Here is a 24100-nt window from a genome sequence, read left to right as displayed (position 1 = left end):
TTTTGATGAGTTTTTTTATTATGCCTCGAGTGGAGCATGTGGGGGCCTCGTGGAGAAACAATAAAAAAAAATATATATATATATACTGTATTTACATGTGTAGATATACATGTATTCATTTGATTTTTATTTCCAGCTCTTGTGGCGCCTTGATGTGAATCCTGCCCAAGGGTAAGTCCACCAGTGATCATAGTGGGTCAATCTCTCCAACAACTGAGTGTTGAAGTGTGAGGCTCAACAGCGTGTGAGGCTCTACCACGCTGTAAACAGTGTGAAGTGAACCCGCACATGAGCAGATACTGTGAGTGAAATCTATGACTTTGTGGCTATAGAATCTAGTGACCACCCTGTAATTACACAAAGACATAAGTCTGCCTCATTCAAACTATGCTGAACAAAATATAAATTCAACATGTAAAGTGTTGGTCCCACATTTCATGAGCTGAAATAAAATATCATGTGATATTAAAGTTTTCTGTTGCAGTGCCTTAGACCGTTGCTCACAAGCATCACAGTGCAAGAGGCGTCACTACAGTCCCTGGTTTCGAATCCAGGCTGTATCACATCCGTCCGTGATTGGGAGTCCCATACAGCGGTGCACAATTGGCCCAGTTAAAAAAAAAWAAAAAATGTTACAAATAAACTGAAATACCTTATTTACATAAGTATGAATAAGAACCTTTGCTATGAGACTTGGAATTGAGCTCAGGTGCATCCTGTTTCCATTTATCATCCTTGAGCTGTTTCTACAACTTGATTGGAGTCCACCTGTGGTAAATTCAATTGATTGGACATGATTTTGAAAGGCACACACCTGTCTATGTAAGGTCCCACAGTTGACACTCCATGTCAGAGCAAAAACCAAGCCATGAGGTCGAAGGAATTGTCCATAGAGCGCCGAGACAGGACTGTCGAGGCACATCTGGGGAAGGGTACCAAAAATGTCTGCAGCATTGAAGGTCCCCAAGAACATACTGGCCTCCCTTATTCTCAAATGGAAGAAGTTTGGAACCACCTAGACTCTTCCTAGAGCTGGCTGCCCGGCCAAACTGAGCAATCGGGGGAGAAGGGCCTTGGTCAAGGAGGTGATCAAGAACCCGATGGTCACTCTGACAGCTCTAGAGCTCCTCTGTGGAGATGGTAAAATGTTCCAGAAGGACATCCATCTCTGCAGCACTCCACCCATCAGGCCTTAATGGTAGAGTGGCCAGACGGAAGCCACTCCTCAGTAAAAGGCACATGACATCCCGCATGCAGTTGCCAAAAGACACCTAAAGACACTCACCATGAGAAATAAGATTCTCTGGTCTGATGAAACCAAGATTGAACTCTATGTATGGCCTGAATGCCAAGCGTCACGTCTGGAGGAAACCTGACACCATCCCAATGGTGAAGCATGGTGGTGCTGTGAGGGAGGTTTTTCAGTGAGGGAGGTTTTTCAGTGTCAGGGACTGGGAGACTAGTCAGGATCGATGGAAAGATGAACGGAGCAGAGTGCTCAGGACCTCAGACTGGGGTGATGGTTCACCTTCCAACAGGACAATGACTCTAAGCACACAGCCAAGACAACGCAGGAGTGGCTTCTGGAGAAGTCTGAGTGGGCCAGCCAGAGCCCAGATTTGAACCTGATTGTACATCTCTGGATAGACCTGAAAATAGCTGTGCCGCAACGCTCCCCATCCAATCTGACAGAACTTGAGAGGGTCTGCAGAGAAGAATGGGAGCCCAAAAAATAAGTTTTTGCTTTGTCAATATAGGGTATTGTGTGTAGATTTGATGAGGGTGGGGGGGGGAACAATCAGTAAAAAAAATAAAAAGGCTGTAACTTTACAAAATGTGGAAAGTCAAGGGGTCTGAATACATTCCGGTACTGTATTTGTTGTCTTAATGGAAAAGGTGTTACAGGCTTTGGTTTTTCATTTATATTTAGAGGTTGGATGTTAGCACGTTGGGCGCACTGATTTGGTGTCACCTCGTTAGTCAGTATGTTACACCCGTGCTGGCTTGTCATCTCGTTAGTCAGATGTGATGTTTTAAGAGTTGCTGGCCCAGTGCTCCAGTTGGTTTGAGAGATGTGGAGGGTTAATACTTTTTTTTAGTTGGGTCTCCCTATTTCATTTATTTAAATATATATATATATATGATCTTCCTTCCTGTTTTTTGTTTGTTTTGCTCTACTTATTGGTTTGCTTTGTCTTCAAGTTTGGTGTAGGTTTTAATTTTGTTTGCCTTTTCTTGGGCAAGTATAGTGGGTGTCTTTTAGGTCCCAGTTGTTGTTGCTAGTCAATTCAGTGGACAACCCCATAAGTGTTTTTCAGAACCCCTCTTAGAACCCAACCTGTTTTGGTTCATGTTAGTGAGTCTTTGTTAGTTCGCCATTCTGTTTAGTTCATTGCTGGGGACGTAACATCTACACACAATACCCCATAATCTCAAAGTGGAATTACGTTTTTAGACATATTAATAAAAAATGAAAAGCGGAAATATCTTGACTCAAATGTTGAACCCCTTTGTTATGGCAAGCCTTAAGTTAAATAGTAAAAATGTGCTTATGTCAAGTTGCATGGACTCACTCTGTGTGCAATAATAATGTTTAACATACAATTATCTGTAAGGTCCCTCAGTCGAGCAGTGAATTTCAAGCACAGATTCAACTACGAAGACCAGGGAGGATTTTCAATCCTTCATAACTCATTGGCCGGAGAGGAAGGAAATCGCTCAGTGATTTCACCATGAGGCCAATGGTGACATATAAAACAGAGATTAATGACAGTGATAAGAGAGACATGAGGATGGATCAACAACATTGTAGTTACTCCTAATACTAACCTAGACTGAACAAAAATAAATGCAACGTGAAGTGTTGGTCCCATGTTTCATGAGCTGAAATAAAAGATCCCAGAAATGTTTCAATCTTTTCAACTTTTGTGCACAAATTGGTTTATATCTGTTAGTGAGCATTTCTCCTTTGCCAAGACAATCCATTCAACTGACAGGTGTAGCATATCAGGAAGCTGATTAAACAGCATGATCATTACAGGTGCACCTTGTGCTGGTGACAAAAGTGCATTTTTGTCACAACGCCACAGATGTCTCAAGTTGAGGTAGCACGCAATTGGCATGCTGACTGCAGGAATATCCACCAGAGCTGTTGCCAGAGAATTGAATGTTCATTTATCTACCAATGTCGTTTTAGAAAATTTGGCAGGACATCCAACCGGCCTCACAACTGCAGACCATGTGTAACGGCGCCAGCCCAGGACATCCACATCCGGCTTCTTCACCTGCGGGATTGTCTGAGACCAGCCACCTGGACAGTTGGTGAAACTGGGTTTGCACAACTGAAGATTTCTGCACAAACTGTCAGAAACCTTCTCAGGGAAGCTCATCTGTATGCTCGTCATCCCCACTAGGGTCTTGACCTGAGTGCAGTTCGGCTTCGTAACCGACTTCAGTGGGAAAATGCTCATCTTCGATGGTCACTGGCATGCTGGAGAAGTGTGCTCTTCACGGATTAATTCTGGTTTCAACTGTACCGGGCAGATGGCAGACAGTGGCGTCGTGTGGGTGAGCGGTTTGCTGATGTCAATATTGTAAACCCCACCATGGGGCACTCTGGTATGGTATGGGCAGGCGTAAGCTATGGACAACTAACATTAATTGCATTTTATTGATGGAAATTTGAATGCGCAAAGAAACCGTGCCGAGATCCAGGCACGACAATGGGCCTCATTCATTCACCCCAATCACCTAATGTTTCAGCATGATAATGCACAGCCCAATTTCGCATGGATCTGTACACATTTCCTGCAAGCTGAAAATGTCCCAGTTCTTCCATGGCCTGCATACTCACCAATTAAGCTTGTTTGGGATGCTCTGGATCAACACGTACGACAGCATGTTCCAGTTCCCGCCAATATCCAGCAACTTCGCACAGCCATTGAAGAGGAGTGGGACAACATTCCACAGGCCACAATCAACAGCCTGATCAACTCTGAGAAGATGTCCCGCTGCATGTGGCAAATAGTGATCACAGCAGATACTGACTGGTTTGCTGATCCACTCCCCTACCTTTTTTTGTTTTTGGTATCTGTGACCAACCAATGCATATCTGTATTCCCACTCGTGAAATCCATAGTTCAGTCAATTGAAATGAATTAATTCAGCCCTAATGTCCTTATATGAACTGCAACTAAGTAAAATCTTTGAAATTGTTGCATGTTTATATTTTTGTTTAGTTTAAATGACAGAGTGAAAAGAAGGAAGCCTGTACAGAATAAAAATGCTTATCCTTTTTAGATAAAACTATACTAAATATATTCAGGGCACCAAATAATTTATTAAAACATACTGTTTTGCTATGAAGGTCTACATTACAGGGATGCAAACTAGGCACCTTTTAGAAAAATTTCTCAGTTTTGAATCCAAAATAGGTGACCTACGTGATTCGTGTAGATCCGATGAGAAAAGTTTGGTGGGGGGCTTGGATCACTACTGGCTGTAAGCATACGAATGATTAGCGTTTGGAGCAATACTGGCTGTATCCAAGGCTCAGTCAATCGTTCATATAACAGAATGCAGCACGCCACTGAAGAGACAACCAATTTGCCAATTTCCGCATCACTGCGCGCTTTGGAAAGACCGCGGGAGAGTAAAGGCCGTTTTCCAGTTACAGCAGCGCGTCCGCCGGAACGATAACAAAGAGTTAGGTGAGAAGCCTGCCCACGGAGACCGGGGCGAGAAGGTGATGGAGCGTACTTCATGAGCTGTAACCGAAAAATAACTGGCAATTGAGATGAGGGAGAAAGTGTGGTGGAACAAGCATGGTTAAGTATCTTGCTAGCTGGATCAAATTCTCCATTTAGTTAGCCAAAGAAATGTTGAACAACATTAGCCAACTTCACTGATCAAGTAATTGAGTTTATGGTGTGAAAATTAGCTGGCTAATGAAGGCAGACAGCTAACGTTACAACATCAGGTGAAGTAACATTAGTAACCTAACCAATTCGCTATAGTATTAACTGGTATATGACTCCTTGCCGTTCCTCAAGTTATAACGCGTTAGTTGCTTACTGGACCCTGGCAATCTGTGAAATGTTAACTAGCTAACAAACCAATTACTATCAGTGAACTTATGTTTTCCCTCAAGTATGTGGTTAATTTTCAGAATGAGAGAATTAGGTGAAAATAAGGCATTGCTTGTTCAACAAGTGGATTCAGGGATAACGTGGAGCTGCACCTGGCTTAAGCTGGATGCCACTATAGAGTTGAAAGGAACACCACAAACTTTCCCTCTTTCTCACTTTTTCAATACAGTGGATTAAAAGGGGTATGCCAGGTGTACTCTCTGCCTGAAAGAGATCAATTATGCCAACAAAGGGTATCATGCTCTGCTGGCACGTTGTAGAACAGATGTCCACAGGCAGAACGTAATAATGTGTAGCCCAAAGATATTGCTTTTGTTGTGTTGAACTTGACAGTAACACTTTTGTGTGTGAGTGAGGGGATGCTCTTTAAAAAATATGTATTATTTTACTCAACGTTATTTCTGCACACATGTAGCCTTGTGCACTTGATCGACGTCTACTGTAGTGGCCACTATAATAGAGCAAATATAGAATGCCTGTTTCATTCTATTTCTTTTTTCCCAAGTGCAATATTTCTATAATAAAGGCTGTCATGGTAACTGCAATATTAGTGTATTGTTTTTTTCTCAAGACTGGAGTGTCAGTTGCAGTAAAGTCTAGGCAACAAATAACATTGGATTGCTTTCTTAACATTTTTTTAGCTGTTAGTTAGGTTCACTTTAACCTCATTTTTTTTACACAGAATGATCATGTAGATCATAATATTTTGTTTAACTTCTTACGGCTGAGATCCCGTTAATGGGATCAATATGACAACAGCCAGTGAAAGTGCAGGGCGCCAAATTCAAAACAACAGAAATCTCATTAAAATTCCTCAGACAGACATAAGTATTTTACACCATTTTAAAGATAAATTTGTTGTTAATCCCACCACAGTGACCGATTTCAAATAGGATTTCGCTTTTCGGCGAAAGCACCACAAACGATTATGTTATGTTAGAAAAACACAGCCATTTTTCCAGCCAAAGAGAGGAGTCACAAGAATCAGAAATAGAGATAAAATTAATCACTAACCTTTGATCTTCATCAGATGACACTCATAGGACTTCATGTCACACAATACATGTATGTTTTGTTCGATAAAGTTCATATTTATATCCAAAAATCTTAGTTTACATTGGCGTGTTATGTTCAGTAATGTTTTGCCTCCAAAACATCTGGTGATTTTGCAGAGAGCCACATCAATTTACAGAAATACTCATAATAAACATTGATAAAAGATACAAGTATTAAACATGGAACTTTAGATAAACTTCTCCTTAATGCAACCGCTGTCAGATTTCAAAAAAACTTTACGGACAAAGCACACCATGCTATAATCGGAGTACAACGCTCAGAGCCCAAATAAGCCATAAAGATATCCTCTATTTTTTTGGAGTCAACAGAAGTCAGAAATAGCATTATAATTATTTACTTACCATTGATGATCTTCATCCGAATGCACTCCCAGGAATCCCAGTTGCACAATAAATGTTTGTTTTGTTCGATATAGTCCATTTAAGTCCAAATACCTTCATTTTGTTCGTGTTCAGTCCAGTAATCCACATTCATGACGCGCAGGTCAGACAAAGTCAAACAATTCCATTACAGTTCGTAGAAACATATCAAACGATGTATAGAATCAATCTTTAGGATGTTTTTAACAAATCTTCAATAATGTTTAAACCGGACAATTCCTTTGTCTTCAGAAATCGCTCTCACTTGAGCGCGCATGTTCACCTCGTGACAGACACCTGACTCAAAAAGCTCTCCTTCCCTCATTCTTCACAGTAGAAGCATCAAAATGACCAATATCCCACTGTATATTGGATAGGCAAACCTTCAAACCTCAGATTTCCCACTTCCTGGTTGGATTTTTTTCTCTGGTTTTTCCCTGTCATATGAGTTCTGTTATACTCACAGACATCATTCAAACAGTTTTAGAAACTTCAGTGTTTTTTTTATCCAAATCTACTAATAATATGCATATCTTAGCCTCTGAGCCTGAGTAGCAGGCAGTACTCTGGGCACCTTTTCATCCAAGCTACTCAATACTGCCACCCAGCCATAAGAAGTGAATTGGTTAACCTGCATTTCCCCCTAGCAGAGATTTTTTGCAGGTTTCAGTGTAAAAAAAAAAAAGTGTCACCAGTTTGCATCCCTGACATGAACCTTAACAACACTGTGTAGGGTAGCACCATGGTGTAGCTGGAGGACAGCTAGTTTCTGTCTGTCCTCTGGCTACATTCATTTTAATCCAAAACGAAGTAGGCTCTTGGTTCCTTCCCCCTTCAATAGACTTACACAGTAATTATGACAACTTCCAGAGGACGTCCTCCAACCTATCAGAGCTCTTGCAGCCTGAACTGTTGTCCACCCCGTCAAAGGATCAGAGAATGCGCATAAGCTACAGCTAGCTAGCACTGCAGTTCATCAAAAGTGGTGAGTAGTTGACTCTGAGCGAGACAATAGTTGAACAGTTTTGAACAAATTAATTTATTGAAAAATGAACGAACAGCGAGAGGGTGAGAGATGGCTAAATTGATCTTATTTAGCCTACTCAAACACCCGGCTCAGAGAGGGATGCCATGTTAGCTAGCTGTCTATAGATGTCTAACACTGGAACTCTTTCAAGTTAAGGTAACCTTTTGGTTTTATTAATTTATTGCCACCGGGCCTGCCGGTGTAACTGCTAAATGGCTTGCTGATGGTACACTGTACTGCTTGATTGTAGCGGGTTTACTAACATGTCAGTTCTAGTAGCTATGTTGACTATGATGTTCACTAATATGGTGACAAAAATGTAGGCTGTGTGCAGCGATTATGATATGAAGGTTTGGCTTGGAAAGTATTTTATTTTGCCTGGTCACAGACAACTGATGTGTTGTGCACTGAAGTCCCCAAGCATAGGGAAAAGGTGAGAGCGCGTAGATGCGAGAAGGAATACAAAGAGCATAGTGATCATGCTGTTTGTATGTGGCTGCTATGTAAGTAAACAGTGTTTGCATGTGATCAGGGGTGTATTAATTCGTCCGATTCTTCTGTTGAAAAATGTTTCTTAAACGGGTATAAACATACCTGAATTTGTCCAATAGAAACTCTTGGACTAATCAGCTAGATGTATGCAAGACAATTTTAAATGGGTCACTGTCTGTCACCTTGATTACTCAAATGTTTCTCTCAATCTGTGCACCTACATTGTAAACTTTAATTCATAGGCTAGGTTGTAGTAACCTCATGATTGTTATAAAGAACATTTGAGTACGGTGTAGTAGCCTAAATATGTTGGTGTTATATTGAGCTGGGTGAATGGAATATGAATGACAGTCATCCAATATGTTGTAATAGAAATAAGGCCATGCTCATAAAAACAAAATTGTCCTCCCTCATCTTAAACAATACCGACTGCCACTGATTTCAAAACCTGCATTTTGTTTGCAAGAAGGCACGAAAGTTAAACTGCAAAGAATGTGGCAAAGAAGTGAACTTCATGTCCTGAATAGAACGTGTTATGTTTGGGCAAACGCATCACTGGTACCACTCAATGTTTTAAAGTATGGTGGTTGCTGCATCATGTTATGAGTATTCTTGTCATTGGGAAGGACTACAGAGGGTTTTTTTTAGGATAAAAAGAAAATGAATAGGCAAAATCCTTGATGGGGAAAACCTGTTTCAGTCTGCTTTCCAACAAACACTGGGAGACCTTTCAGCAGGACAGTAACCTAAAACACAAGGCCAAATCTGCGCTGGAGTTGCCTACCAAGAAGACGGTGAATGTTCCTGAGTGGCCTAGTTACAGTTTTTGACTTAAATCGTCTTGAAAATCTATGGCACGACTTGAAAATGGCTGTCTAGCAACGATCAACAACCAACTTGACAGAGCTTGAAAAATGTAAAAAGAATAGTGAAAATATTGTACAATCCAGGTGTGAAAAGCTCTTAGACTTACCAGAAAGACTCACAGCTGTATTCACTGCCAAAGGTGATTCTAACATGTATTTACCGGGAGGTGTGAATACCTATGTAAATTTGATTTCTGTATTTCATTTTCAATACATTTTCTTAATCTAAAAACATGTTTTCTCTTTGTCGTTAGGGGGTATTGTGTGTAGATGTGTGGGGGGGGGGTGGTGTAATACACAGCTCTGGAAAAAAATAAGAGACCACTGCAAAATGATCAGTTTTACTATGTGTTTGGGTAAAATGAACATATATATATATATATATATTTTTTTTTTCCCCTACAAACTACTGAACACATTTCTCCCAAATTACAAAAACAATTATTGTCATTTAGAGCATTTATTTGCAGAAAATGACAACTGGTCAAAATAACAACAAATATGCGTTATTGTCAGACCTCGAATAATGCAAAGAAAATAAGTTGATATTCATTTTTAAACGACACAATACTAATGATTTAATGTAGGAAGAGTTCAGAAATCAATATTTGGAGGAATAACCCAGATTTTCAATGACAGCTTTCATTGGGAGAAATGTTTTCAGTAGTTTATAGAAATAAACAAACATTTTCATTTTACCCAAACACATACCTATAAATTGTAAAACCAGAGAAACTGAGCATTTTGCAGTGGTCTCTTAATTTTTTCCAGAGCTGTATATAATCCTTTATGAATTCAGGCTGTAACACAATGTGGAATAAGTCAAGGGCTATGAATACTTTCAGAAGGCACCGTATATTCGTGCATAAAGGCCTTTTCACCAACATTTCTCACATAATTAATTTTAATGATCCCACCCTGTCTAGTGTATTTTGTTTTATCGACATTTGGAAAGTTTTTACTGACAAATTAGCTGATTCCATCAGGCCTGTCGTGACTTTGTTTTTTATCCGACATGTACTTTACTCGCTTTAGGTTGGATGGAAACCTGGTTAGAATGTAAGTGGGATTCATATTCAACATACACATGCTATAGCTACAGGTAATGGCCAAAATAATAGAAACACGAGTACATGAGGGATACAAAGTATATTGAAAGCAGGTGCTTCCACACAGATGTGGTTCCTGTTAATTTAAGCATGGCCTGAGACAGTTTTTTCCATCAACAAAACACCAAATGATGGTGTTTCTTGTGGAAGAATAAGAGCAAGTTACAGACACTTGTTAAATTTATGCCACTGTGCATTGAAGCTGATCTGGTTCGTAGTGTCCCGATGCCTTGTTTTCTTTATTTTGGCAGTTACCTGTATATATTGGCTTATACATAGGGCCAGTTTACATTTCTTTTCTTAAATTATTATACATTTTTGACTGGTATTTTCAGTATTATCCACTAGGTTTGCTGCAGGTAGAAAATCCTAGGAATTGTTCTTTAATTGACACAAGCTGTCTCCAATCAATCAATGTCTGGTTGTATGTGTGTTTGGTGAGGATATCGCCTAAGCCAGGGGGAGGCGTAGCTCTACGAATCTTCATTGCACAAAGCCTATTATTTGGTAGCGAATACTATTGGTAGATTCTACAAAAATTGGTAAATTAAGGGCAGTTCAACTCTGGGTAGCCCCGACCAGGTCTCACTATGTGTTGGCTTAAGATCCCTTCACGTTTCTCTATATCAAGTCCCTCGTGTTTACACGCCTCTTCATTGGCCTTACTGGCGGCATCCCACTTCTGACGCAACTGTCAAGCCAACACCTTAACCATTATGCCAAGTAATCCAAACCTCTTGTGCATGTGTCTGCTCAAACGGTCAGAAACAGACTCCATGAGGGTGGTATGAGGGCCCGACGTCCACAGGTGGGGGTTGTGCTTACAGCCCAGCACCGTGCAGGACGTTTGGCATTTGCCAGAGAACACCAATATTGGCAAATTCGCCACTGGCGCCCTGTGCTCTTCACAAATGAAAGCAGGTTCACACTGAGCACATGAGCACATGTGACAGACGTGACAGAGTCTGGAGACGCCGGGATAGACGTCTGCGCCTGCAAACATTCTCCAGCATGACCGGTTTGGCGGTGGTCAGTCATGGTGTGGGGTGGCATTTCTTTGTGGGGCCGCACAGCCCTCCATGTGCTCGCCAGAGGTAGCCTGACTGCCATTAGTACCGAGATGAGATCCTCAGACCCCTTGTGAGACCATATGCTGACACATGCACATTTGTGGCCTGCTGGAGGTCATTTTGCAGGGCTCTGGCAGTGCACCTCCTTGCACAAAGGCGGAGGTAGCGGTCCTGCTGCTGGGTTGTTGCCTCCTACGGCCTCCTCACGTCTCCGATGTACTGGCCTGTCTCCTGGTAGCGCCTCCATGCTCTGGACACTATGCTGACAGACACAGCAAACCTTTTTGCCACAGCTCGCATTGATGTGCCATCCTGGATGAACTGCACTACCTGAGCCACTTGTGTGGGTTGTAGACTCCGTCTCATGCTACCACTAGAGTGAGAGCACCGCCAGCATTCAAAAGTGACCAAAAATCAGCCAGGAAGCATAGAACTGAGAAGTTGTCTGTGGTCACCACCTGCAGATCACTCCTTTTTGGGGTGTCTTGCTAATTGCCTATAATTTCCACCTTTTGTCTATTCCATTTGCACAACAGCATGTGAAATGTATTGTCAATCAGTGTTGCTTCCTAAGTGGACAGTTTGATTTCATAGAAGTGTGATTGACTTGGAGTTACATTGTGTTGTTTAAGTGTTCCCTTTATTTTTTTGAGCAGTGTATATACTTGTGTATTGATTTTAAGAAAGGCATTGATGTTTATGGTTAAGTACARATTGGAGCAATGACAGTCATTGATTGATTGTTTTTTATAAGATAAGTTTAATGCTAGCTAGCAATTTACCTTAGCTTACTGCATTCGCGGCACAGGCAGGCTCCTCGTGGAGTGCAATGTAATCAGGTGCTAGAGCATTGGACTAGTTAACTGTAAGGTTGCAAGATTGAATCCCCCGAGCTGACAAGGTTAAAAATCTGTCGTTCTGCCCCTGAACGAGGCAGAACGTTCCTAGGCCGTTATTGAAAATAAGAATGTGTTCTTAACTGACTTGCCTAGTTAAATAAAGATTAAATACAGGTGTAAAAAAAAAACAAAAAAAAACGGCAAATCGGCGCCCAAAAATACCAATTTCCGATTGTTATGAAAACTTGAAATCGGCCATTCCGATTAATCGGTTGACCTCTAGTTGAAATACTGTCTGCTTGCGTATAGTGCATTCGGAAAGTATTCAGCCCCCTTCACTTTTTCCACATTGTTACGTTACAGCCTTATTCTAAAATTGACCAAATAGTTTTTTCCTCCCTCATCAATCTACACACACTACCCCATAATGAGAAAGAATAAACTGTTTTTAGACATTTTTGCTAATTTATTCAAAGTAAAAAAAACTGATCACATAAGTATTGAGACTCTTTACTCAGTACTTTGTTGACGCCCCTTTGGCAACGATTACAGCCTCGGGTCTCTTTGGGTATGACGCTACAAGCTTGCCACACCTGTATTTGGGGAGTTTCTCCCATTCTTCTCTGCAAATCCTCTCAAGCTCTGTCAGGTTGGATGGGGAGCGTCACTGCATATTTATTTTCAGGTCTCTCCAGAGATGTACGATCTGGTTCAAGTCCGTGCTCTGGCTCGGCCACTCAAGGAAATTCAGAGACTTATCCCGAAGCCACTCCTATATTGTCTTGGCTGTGTGCTTAGGGTCGTTGTCCTGTTGGAAGGTGAACCTTCGCACCAGTCTGAGGTCCTGTGCACTCTGGGGCAGGTTTTCATCAAGCATCTCTCTGTACTTTGCTCCGTTCATCTTTCCCTCGATCCTGACTAGTCACTCAGTCTCTGCTGCTGAAAAAATCTTCACGCATGTTGCTGCCACCACCATGCTTCACCGTAGGAAAGGTGCCAGGATTCCTCCAGATGTGATGCTTTGCATTCAGGCCAAAGAGTTCAATCTTGGTTTCATCAGACCAGAGAATCTAGTTTCTCATGGTCTTTCAGTCCTTTAGGTTCCTTTTAGCAAACTCTAAGGTACTGTCATGTGCCTTTTACTAAGGAGTGGCTTCCGTCTGGCAACTCTACCATAAAGACCTGATTGGTGGAGTGCTGTAGAGATGGTTGTCCTTCTGGGACGTTCTCTCATCTCCACAGAAGAACTCTAGAGCTCTGTCAGAGTGACAATCGGGTTCTTGGTCACCTCCCTGACCAAGGTCCTTCTCCCCCGATTGCTCAGTTTGGCCAGGCGGCCAGCTCTAGGGAAAGTCCATAGTGGTTCCAAACTTCTTCCATTTTAAGAATGGAGGCCACTGTGTTCTTGGAGACCTTCAATGCTGCAGACATTTTTGGTACACTTCCTCAGATCTGTGCCTCGACACAATCCTCTCTCGAAGCTCTACGGACAATTCCTTCAACCTCATGGCTTCATTTTTTTCTTCTCTGACATGCACTGTCAATTGTGGGACCTTTTTATATAGACAGGTGTGTGCCTTTCCAAATCATGTCCAATCATTTGAATTTACCACAGGTGGACTCCAAGTAGTTGAAACATCTCAAGGATGATCAATGGAAACAGCTATGCTCAATTTCGACTCTCATAGCAAAGGGTCTGAATACTTATGTAAATAAGGTATATCTGTTTTCTTATTTGTAATAGATTTGTTAACATTTCTAAACCTGTTTTTGCTTTGTCATTATGGGTATTGTGTGTAGATTGAGGGGGGAAAAATGTAATTTTAGAATATGCCTGTAAAGTAACGAAAAGGGGAAGGTCTGAATACTTTCCGAATGCACCATAAGTGTCAAATATGACACATTACACGTGCATTGACATTTTCTCAAGAAATGTGTAAAGAAATGTAATATTTCTTAACTCCTGTTCCCGAGACAAAATGAACATTTGTTGTGTAATTTCACTGCAAGAATTGCATCATTTTGCAGGACTTAATATTATATTAGCTACATGTGAAAGGTTACAGACCTACAGTCATTGTCCGTATTTCAGTTACTATTCCATTTAAACCATATGAACTTAAATATTCTGTTTATTCATGGACACAGGGATACTCATGAGCAGGATATCAAAGGTGTATGTAAACAGCTTATCCCAAATAAGACCTTAAGTGGGATATGAGCTACTACCCACAATACTGTGCCCATGTAAACTGACCCTAATTTACCCATTTACCCAAGTCTGTTGGAGAGGATCAGCTTGAGCAAAGTGAGGTTTATAATCACTGATCTACAAATAGTATTCTCTGTCAAATAATTAGTAGAGCTCCGCCTTGTACTATGACAACTATTAAGTTTGTTTTGGTGTTCAGCAGTTTTTCTTTATTTAGTTTTTTTCGGCTGTTCGAGCAAAACAAAAATCTTGAGGCTTGTCGAAGTTCGGTAGCCGAAGCCTACGCCCCTTCGTCGGTGATTGATCAACATTAGGGATTCTTGAAATGTGGGTTGTCTTTCAATGACAGATGACTAGTTTTTATTAAAAAATGTTCACTAGAGAAACACTCACCAAACATCTTTGTTAAGTAAAAATAGCCTTTGAATGATCAAAATATCACCCATAGTATTTTATGTTATTAAAATGCTCAGAATTTATATTGTACCTTTTCTCTCTAACTATCAGAAAGCCTGAAAGAACAGGCTGTGTGGGCGGGAGCTTATGTTCTGAGCTTGCCTTGACTGAAAGCTCTTTGAAATGCCCTTGTGGTCGTTGCCAGGTAACAATGTAAACAATGGGCCACATGTCATTGATAAGGTCAACAATGGACCACATGTCATTCTTACCCTAAATAGTATGCCTCAACCCATTATTTTTTATTTTTTTAATTTTTTTGTGCAAAATGCTCATGTTCAACAGGGCGGATCATAGACTGTTGGATATCAGACAAACCGCAGCAATACACAATTTAATTAATATTGTTTTGTAACTAATTACAGAATACAGTTAGTTCACTGATACACTTCACAGTAATTAGTAAAGCCTCAGTCACCTTAGACGCTCTATGAATGTACACAAAACAGCATACAATAAGTGTACTGGACAATTTATTGGTGCCGCTGCATTAGCATTTTACAAATGACCATATGTTCAGAATTGTGTGTATTGATCAGACCTTTATTTGATCATTTACAATTGGCCAGCATAGCCAAAATATTGATCAACATAAACACTCATGAGAAATGTGACTTTTTTTCTTACAGCCATAAGCCAAATATAGGCACCTGGCTGCCATGCAGTGTGCAGGACCCGTTGATTCTTACAATTTAACACTAATCTCCCATCTGAATGCTTGGGGGAAAAAAGTAACAATGTGATTATCATATTATGTAAAAGTGAATTACTTAGGCTTTAGGAAATGCAACCAATTACAGAGATTGATCAAGTGAGGAAGGGGAACCATGTACCTTGCTTCAATCAAGCAGGCTTCAGTCACCCACTTTGCTTCAGTCACCCCCAAGGTTGAAGCGGGATACAAATCCAGCTATGGCCTCCTTGTCGGGCCTCTCACACTGGGCAGACGGGTCCTGGGATGGACAGCTCAAACAGCTTCCCCACATACAACGATGGATCAAGGGTGACCTCATTGAGGAGGAGATCCAGGAGCCTGTCCACGTAGCCTGTAATGTTTTTGAAAAGGGAAATGTTTGTTAAATGGGTATTTAATATTCTGAGTTACTGTCGATGTAGTGGTCTACTCATTCGATGATGTAGTGGTCTACTCATTCGATGATGTAGTGGTCTACTCATTCGATGATGTAGTGGTCTACTCATTCGATGTAGTGGTCTACTCATTCGATGATGTAGTGGTCCTACTCATTCGATGATGTAGTGGTCTACTCATTCGATGTAGTGGTCTACTCATTCGATGTAGTGGTTCTACTCATTCGATGTAGTGGTCTATCTCGATTCTGATGTAGTGGTCTACTCATTCGATGTAGTGGTCTACTCATTCGATGATGTAGTGGTCTACTCATTCGATGATGTAGTGGTCTACTCATTCGATGATGTAGTGGTCTACTCATTCGATGTAGTGGTCTACTCATTCGATGTAGTGGTCTACTCATTCGATGATGTAGTGGTCTCTTCATTCATATGTGTTTTTAAGTACTCAATTTGAAATATGCAATCGTTGGTTGTGCACTTTTTTTGGTGAAACTTCACAATGTTTATATTTGGAAATGTTGGTGTGCTCAATTGATGCAGATTTGAAATTAATAACTATGTTGGGTCTGTCTGCACAGGCTTCACAGCATATCCCCCCCTTTTCCTTTGGGAAAGCTGATTTTGTATCACAGCATTCCTGTTGCGGTGGTTGCCTGAGAAGCTGTGCAAGACAGTAGATGTTGAATTCTCTAAAATGCCTATCATTACAGCTTGATGATAGTGGAAAGACGACAGGTGATGGAAATGTTCCTATCATTACAGCTTGATGATAGTGGAAAGACAAAAAGGTGATGGAAATGTTCCTATCATTACAGCTTGATGATAGTGGAAAGACGACAGGTGATGGAAATGTTCCTATCATTACAGCTTGATGATAGTGGAAAGACAAAAGTGATGGAACATGTTTTCCTATCATTACAGCTTGATGATAGTGGAAAGACGAAAGGTGATGGAAATGTTCCTATCATTACAGCTTGATGATAGTGGAAAGACAAAAGGTGATGGAAAGGGAAATGACTGTTGGCTTGCTAGTAGCTAAGTCACACCACAGATGAAAGGTTACCAGTATCTTTGGTCGTACATTCTGCTTGAGCTAGCTACTAGCAGCTATCTTCCGGTCTGTAAACAAAACTAAAGCAAGGTATATATGTGATGACGGTTTTTAGGCAGTACATATTTCAATTAGTAAAGATAAGATGCTACCAAAGCCGGAAGTAAATCCTTGATAATGCCTGCCTCCTATATCTAAGTTTTTGACACTGGGGGAGGGGACCGGTAACTTTATGATCAAACTTTATCTTTTATCTTTACCAGCTACAGTCATTTTTCATACTTGGGCACCATACTTTGAACTGGATTCATCCAAATATTGTCAAATTTGAAGACAATAACATGATTTAGATTGTTTGGGACCAAAACACTCATGCGCAACCAGACGATTTGATTGGAGACCGCTTGAGTCAATTAAATAACATTTTCTAGGATTTTCTACCTGCAGCAAACCTAGTGGATAATGCTGGATATACCGGTCAAAAAAACCAACACTAAAAACAACTGGCCTTACCTATACAATATCTGAATGTGATGTGTCGTTGAGATACATTGATGTTTAGCAAATTGTGCCATTTATCCCACCTCTCCCCTCAGTTCCAAAGCTCTTGGTGGACCTTCATGTGAAGTTGCTGAGGAAGATTGGCAAGTCGGTGTCCGCAGACAGATGGGAGAAGTACATTGTGAAGGTAAATAGAGCCCAACAAGGCTGGTCATTTTTCTGCACACTCGATACAGTTAGGCTTAACTTTATAGATGATTAAGCTGTACCCCTGCACACTGACTCGGTACCAGTGCCCCCTGTATATAGCCTCGTATTATTACTATTTTATTGTTACTTTTTATTTTATTTTTTACTTTAGTTTATTTGGTAAATATTTTCTTAACTCTTCTTGAACTGCACTGTTGGTTAAGGGCTTGTAAGGTCTGCACTTGTTGTATTCGGTGCATGTGACAGAGTTTGATTTGATTCAACTATCAATATATTTAATTTGAATAAAAATACAGGCAGCAGCATAACTCTGGGCATTCTAAAAGATGATTCTGTATATTTTAGAGGTTAACCAATGGCTGATGGAATGTGTTTCCTTACAGGTGTGCCATGAGTTCAACAGTACCTGGGCATGGGAACTTGAAAATAAAGGATACAAGGACATGTCTGTGGAGTGCAAGACTGGAATCCTCAAAGTAAGTGGCCAGTCTTTGTAATTAGTAGGCCTAACATCTAGGGATGCACTGTTTATTTTCTATCAAAATCTCAATATTGACATGTCCATTATAGAGAGTTTGCCATATACAGTGCATTCGGAAAGTATTCAGACCCCTTGACCTTTTCCACATTTTGTTATATTACAGCCTTATTCTAAAATTGTTTGACTTCATTTTTAGCTACACAAAATAGCCCATAATGTCAAAGCGAAAACAGGTTTCTAGAATGTTTTTTCAAATGTATTAATTTTTTTTTTAAACACACCTTATTTTCATAAGTATTCAGACCCTTTTCTACGAGACTTGAAATTGAGCTCAGGTGTATCCTTTTTACTTGATCATCCTTGACATGTTTCTACAACTTGATTGGAGTCCACCTGTGGTAAATTCAATTGATTGGACATGATTTGGAAAGGCACACACCTGTCTATATAAGGTCCCACAGTTTACAGTGCATGTCAGAGAAGAAAACAAGCTGTGAGGTCGAAGGAATTGTCTGTAGAACAGGATTGTGTCGAAGCAAAGATCTGGGAAGGGTACCAAAAAATTTCTCCAGCATTGAAGGTTCCCAAGAACACAGTGGCCTCCATCATTCTTAAATGGAAGAAGTTTGGAAACACCAATACTCTTCCTATAGCTGGCCGCCTGGGCAATCGGGGGAGAAGGGCCTTGATCAGGGAGGTGACCGAGAACCCGATGGTCACTCTGACAGAGCTCCAGAGTTCCTCTGTGGAGATGGAAGAACCTTCCTTCCAGAAGGACAACCATCTCTGCAGCACTCCACCAATCAGGACTTTATGGTGGAGTGGCCAGACGGAAGCATATAAAAAAGGCATCTAAAGGACTCTCAGACCATGAGAAACTAGATTCTCTGGTCTGATGAAACCAAGATTGAGCTCTTTGGTCTGATTACCAAGCGTCACGTCTGGAGGAAACCTGGCACCATCCCTATGGTGAAGCGTGGTGGCAGCATCATGCTGTGGAGAGGTTTTTCAGCGGCAAGGACTAGGATGACTAGTCAGGATTGTGGAAAGATGAACGGAGCAAAGTACAGAGATCCTTGATGAAAACCTGCTCTGCTCAGGACCTCAGACTGGGGTGAAGATTCACCTTCCAACAAGACAACGACCCTAAGCACACAGCCAAGACATTGCAGGAGTGGCTTCAGGACAAGTCTGAATGTCTTTGAGTGACCCATCCAGAGCCCGGACTTCAACCCGATCAAACATCTCTGGAGAGACCTGAAAATAGCTGTGCCGCAACACTCCCCATCCAACCTGACAGAGCTTGAGAGGATCTGCAGAGAAGAATGGGAGAAACTCCCCAAATACAGGTATGTCAAGCTTGTAGTGTCATGCCCAAGAAGACTCAAGGCTGTAATCGCTGCCAAAAGTTCTTCAAAAAAGTATTGAGTGAAAGGTCTGAATACTTATGTAAATGTGATATTTCTATTTTTGAAAAATAAAAAAAATAAAAAATAGTTTTTGCTTTGTCATTGTGGGGTATTGTGTGTAGATTGAGGGGGAAAAAACTTTTAGAATAAGGCTGTAACAAAATGTGGAAAAGGTCAAAGGCTTGAATACATTCCGAATGCACTGTAGCTATAATTAGGCTAGTTCTGCATGCAAACATTTCAACATATATTTCCAAACAAGATGCAGGTGGTAAAAAGGACCCCGCTTTTCACCTAAATAAATCTACATATTTTCTGTGTGATACAAAAGTTAATTCTCTGAAAATAGTGGTTGCCAGTGGGGGCACAGATCTTGTTCAGTTCACTCAACTGTGTTGTGTTGCTAGTCATATCGCAATATTCCATAAAAAAATAAAAAAAATCCATATCTTGCCGCCCTACTAACATCGGATTTTTGTTTTTGCCAAAGGAAACATTTCTCATACTTTTTATCTCTCTGTCTAGCACTTATGTGAGTGCCAGTTTGATGACAATGTCAAGTTCAAGACTGCAATTAATGAGGAGGATCCCGATAAGATGCGGCTCCATCCCATTGGCAAGGACAAGGATGGCCTAATGTACTGGTTCCAACTTGACCAGGATAACAATGTGAGGGTCTATGTGGAGGAGCAGGACGACCTGGACGGGTCCTCCTGGAAGTGCATTGTCAGGTACTATGGAACTTTTGGGGGAGGGGGGGGCTGTTGGGCTTTAGGGGATGAAAGAGGCATACTGTGGTACTGCAGAGCCTAAATGTCAAGTCTTGTATTCCATGTGGATTATAGATTACTTGGTACATATGTAATTTTACCACGACTACTGAGCATGTCTGTCTGCTAAATTGGAACGACTGAATTTAATTGAATTCTCTATCTCTGTAGAGACAGAAACAGCTTGGCTGAGATCCTGGCACAGCTGAAGACTCAAATCGACCCAGCACTGTTGACAAAGAAAGAAGGAGAGGAGGAAGATGGGAACAAGAAGACTGGGGGAGAAGGTAAAGTTATATGGACAGGGCTTGTTACGTCAATAATGTCATATGCCATCTGTCTTTTGCTGTTTACTCAGACATATTTATGATATTGCATGAGTTCAGTCATTTGCCGTGGATCTATTTTATCCAAAGTAAACTAAACGTATTTCCCTGACAGATGCAGTTATAAATGTTGTACTTGTATTTTCTATTTATAATACCTTTGTCCATTAGGGGAAATTAAAAAGACAGAGGCTACCTCAGGGGATGAAGAGGACAAACCCTCCAAGGATACAGTTTCTTTAGTGTCCCCTAAAACAGAGAATACAGAAAAAAAATCCCCAAAAGAGGAATCAAAGCTGGACGAATCAGATGCCAAATCCCCATCGAATGGCCTCAAAGACAACCAAGTCGAGTCAGAGTCAACAAGACAATCCGAGAAGCCAATGGTGGATGACAAGGCCACCATTAACACCCAGGCCATCAAAGAAGAGCCGATGGAGGTGTCAGAATCCAAGGAGAGTACAGCCACAAGCTCTGCAGAGCCTCTTGCGGAGAAACATTGTGTGACGCCACAGACAGAACAGACTGAGGAAGCCAAGAGGAAGACTGCAGAGGAACTCCAAAGGGTGATGAAGAATGACCAGCAGGCCAAAATCCCCTTGAAAAAGAGAGAGATGAAACTTAGTGATGATTTTGATAATAGTAGTGGTGGTGGCAGTAGAATCATTGTGCGTAACCCATCTGTTGCTCCTGTCAAAGAAGCTCCTAAAGTTGAGGAGACAAGTAAAGAGGTCTCTGTTGCCTTGGTGGGGACTATGGAGATTAAAAGCGATCAAGTGAATGGTGATGCTCAGCCTGTCACAGAAAAAAGTGTCAATAAGGGGATGAGAGAATCTCCTAAAGAGATGGGAATACAGAGAGAATCTGCTGATAGCAAAGAACAGCAAACACAAGTTGTTGCTAGAGAAGAATGTGAAGCAGCAGAAGCTAGTGAAAAAGAGAAAACAAATCTGTCCCTGGACATGGACAAAAAGGAAGGGGAGATGGCAAGCAATGCTGAGGAGCCCATGGAGGTGGCCATGGCTGATGAAACTAACCTACAGAAAACTGTTCCAGCCCCAAAAGCAGAGAAGGAAAGCACTGAAGCACTGAAAAAATCATCCCTAAAAGAGGCTAAATCTTCATCTCCTCTGACAAAGTCATTGACTTCATCTAAGGATGCAACAAGCACACCGGAAAAGTCCTCTGATCTTAAAGAGGAACAAAAAGTCAAGGTATCCAAGTGGGATGTGAAAGTGCGTCGTACAGAACACAAGACATCCACATCAATAGAAACAGATAAAAACCCTTTATCTAGTAAGTCACAGAAACCAGATGAAACTAAAGGAACAGATTCATCCATTGCATTTCAAGAGGTAAATTTGGCTGCCTTTAAGGAAACAGTTGTCCCTAAAGACAGTTGTCCCCTTTCTGTAGTGAAAGAGATGGAAAAAACATCCATTATAAAAGCCACAGAAAAGTTGTTGAACCCTAAAAACCCTAAAAACCCAGAAACATCAGTCATCACTAAACAAACCGAGAGACCTGATCCCATTACAGATAAACCAGAAAGCTCGAAACGCCCTGAGTCGCCAGCAGTCATAAAAAATACAGAGAATCCATCTAACAAAGAGAGTGCAGAGAAATGTGATGGTTCTAACGATATTAAAACATCTTCTGTCATTAAAAAGACAGAGATTTCAGAAAAGAGTAAAGATGCCAAGAACCTGGCCAGCTCTAAAGAGACCAATACGTCCTCATTCCTTAAAAAGGCAGACAAACCAGTTCCCAATAAAGAAGCAGAGAAACTGGAGAGCACTAATGAGACTAATAAATCGTTGGTCATTAAAATGACAGTGAAACCAGAGGCATCTAAACATACAGAAAAATGTGATACCCCTAAAGACATGTCAGCTCTCACCAAGGAGAAACCTGCTGTCAGTGCTGTAAGCACACATACAAATGTTGCCCCTGAGGTGAAGAAAAAAAACGTCCTGGAGAAAGACTCTAAGAAAACAGCCATCTGTAAAGATGAGACAAGAGCTGTTGCAGCAGTGACTGAGAAACAATCTGTCCCTAAAGACGTGGAGATGGCAGACATCTTTGAGAAATCAAACCAATCACAACTGGAAGGACCGAAAAAGGTAGCGAAATTGGGTATCCCTAAAGACACGTTGAAATCGACAATGCCTAAATACGCAGAGAAATCTGCTAAATTGGCTACGCCTAAAGACGGCGAGAAATTGGCTACGCCTACAGACGGCGAGAAATTGGCTACGCCTACAGACAGCGAGAAATTGGCTACGCCTACAGACGGCGAGAAATTGGCTACGCCTACAGACGGCGAGAAATTGGCTACGCCTACAGACGGCGAGAAATTGGCTACGCCTAAAGATACAGAAAAAGTGGCTACGCCTAAAGATACAGAAAAATTGCCTAAATCGGCTACGTCTGAAACTGCTGGGAAATCTGCTACCCCTAAAGACGCTGAGAAATCGGCTACCCCTACAGACGCTGAGAAATCGGCTACCCCTACAGACGCTGAGAATTCCGCTAAATCGGCTACGCCTATCCCTAAAGACGCGGAGATATTGGCTACTCCTGAAGAAGCAGAGAAATCGGTTAACACTAAAGACACTGAGAAATCGGCTACCCTTAAAAACACAGAGACTGCTTCTAAAAAGATTGTGAAATCTTCAATCTGTGAAGGACAGAAACCAGATGCCTCTAAAGAAAATGAGAAACTGGCAGACATAAAGCCAGCTGCAGCAGAAGGAGAGAAACATGTCGCCTTTGAGGATTACAAGCAATTACCTTCTCTCAAAGAGTCTGTCCCAGTGGGGAGGAAACAGGAAGAGCCTATGGAAATAAGTTCGGAAAAGTCAACAGATGTAATTATTAGGGGACATGCCGATAAAGGCTGGACAAAGAAGTCTGTTAAAAGTGGAGAGAATTCTGAGAGCGAGCCTCAGAAGACTCAAACCTCAGAAGACTCAAACCGCATAGACTGTAATGCACCATCAGAAAAACAGGCTACCAGCAAGAAGGCATCATCTCTCACTGAGGCTGAAGGTGAGACAGACAAAAGCCAGGACAAAGTAATCAAGGAAGATGCCACAACACAGGGATGCCCTAAAGAGAATGAGAAGGAAGATGATCAGGCTAAGAAAGATGACAAAATGGAGGATGATGGTGCTGAGAAAGATAATTTAACTGCAGCAGAGAAAACGTGTGAGGCAAAAGCAAGTAAAGGGTCTGAGAATAAAGAGGATGAAAAAAAGGATGCAGGAACAACATCAGAGATTCAAGAGGAGGGGATTCGCCTGAAAATACGAGGGATTACTCATCGAAGGAGAGCTGAGCTCCAGAGAACGGAGAGGGACTCTGGGTCCGATACTGGTGAGACTGGGAGATCCCTGAGGAGGTCACCCAGGATTTGCAGGCCAACCGCTAAGGGGGTGGAGTTCCAGGACAGGAGGCTGGAGAAAAAAGAGACCACGCCCCCTGAGGAGAAGGAGGACGAGGAGGAGGAAACTGTTCAGAGGAAACCAAGAGAAAAGGTTGATCAAGATGGACAGTCCAAATCTAAGGTAAGTTCTTTCAGTAACTGCAGGTATTTCTACATTA

General features: G+C 41.4%; 1 protein-coding gene across 1 annotated transcript in view; it reads left to right on the top strand.

Moving 5' to 3' along the window:
• The window catches only part of LOC111980898 (remodeling and spacing factor 1), a 45018-nt gene that overhangs the window by 6123 nt on the left and 14795 nt on the right, over positions 1-24100 (top strand). Inside the window, exons 2-6 of the mRNA XM_024011948.2 lie at positions 17394-17485; positions 17892-17984; positions 19924-20129; positions 20340-20455; positions 20666-24063. Of these exons, the coding sequence (XP_023867716.1) occupies positions 17394-17485; positions 17892-17984; positions 19924-20129; positions 20340-20455; positions 20666-24063 (3905 nt within the window). The remainder of the gene's footprint in view (positions 1-17393; positions 17486-17891; positions 17985-19923; positions 20130-20339; positions 20456-20665; positions 24064-24100) is intronic.

Source organism: Salvelinus sp. IW2-2015, linkage group LG20, assembly GCF_002910315.2.
Source record: "Salvelinus sp. IW2-2015 linkage group LG20, ASM291031v2, whole genome shotgun sequence".
Classification (NCBI taxonomy): domain Eukaryota; kingdom Metazoa; phylum Chordata; class Actinopteri; order Salmoniformes; family Salmonidae; genus Salvelinus; species Salvelinus sp. IW2-2015.
This window is presented reverse-complemented; position numbering and strand designations above follow the sequence as displayed.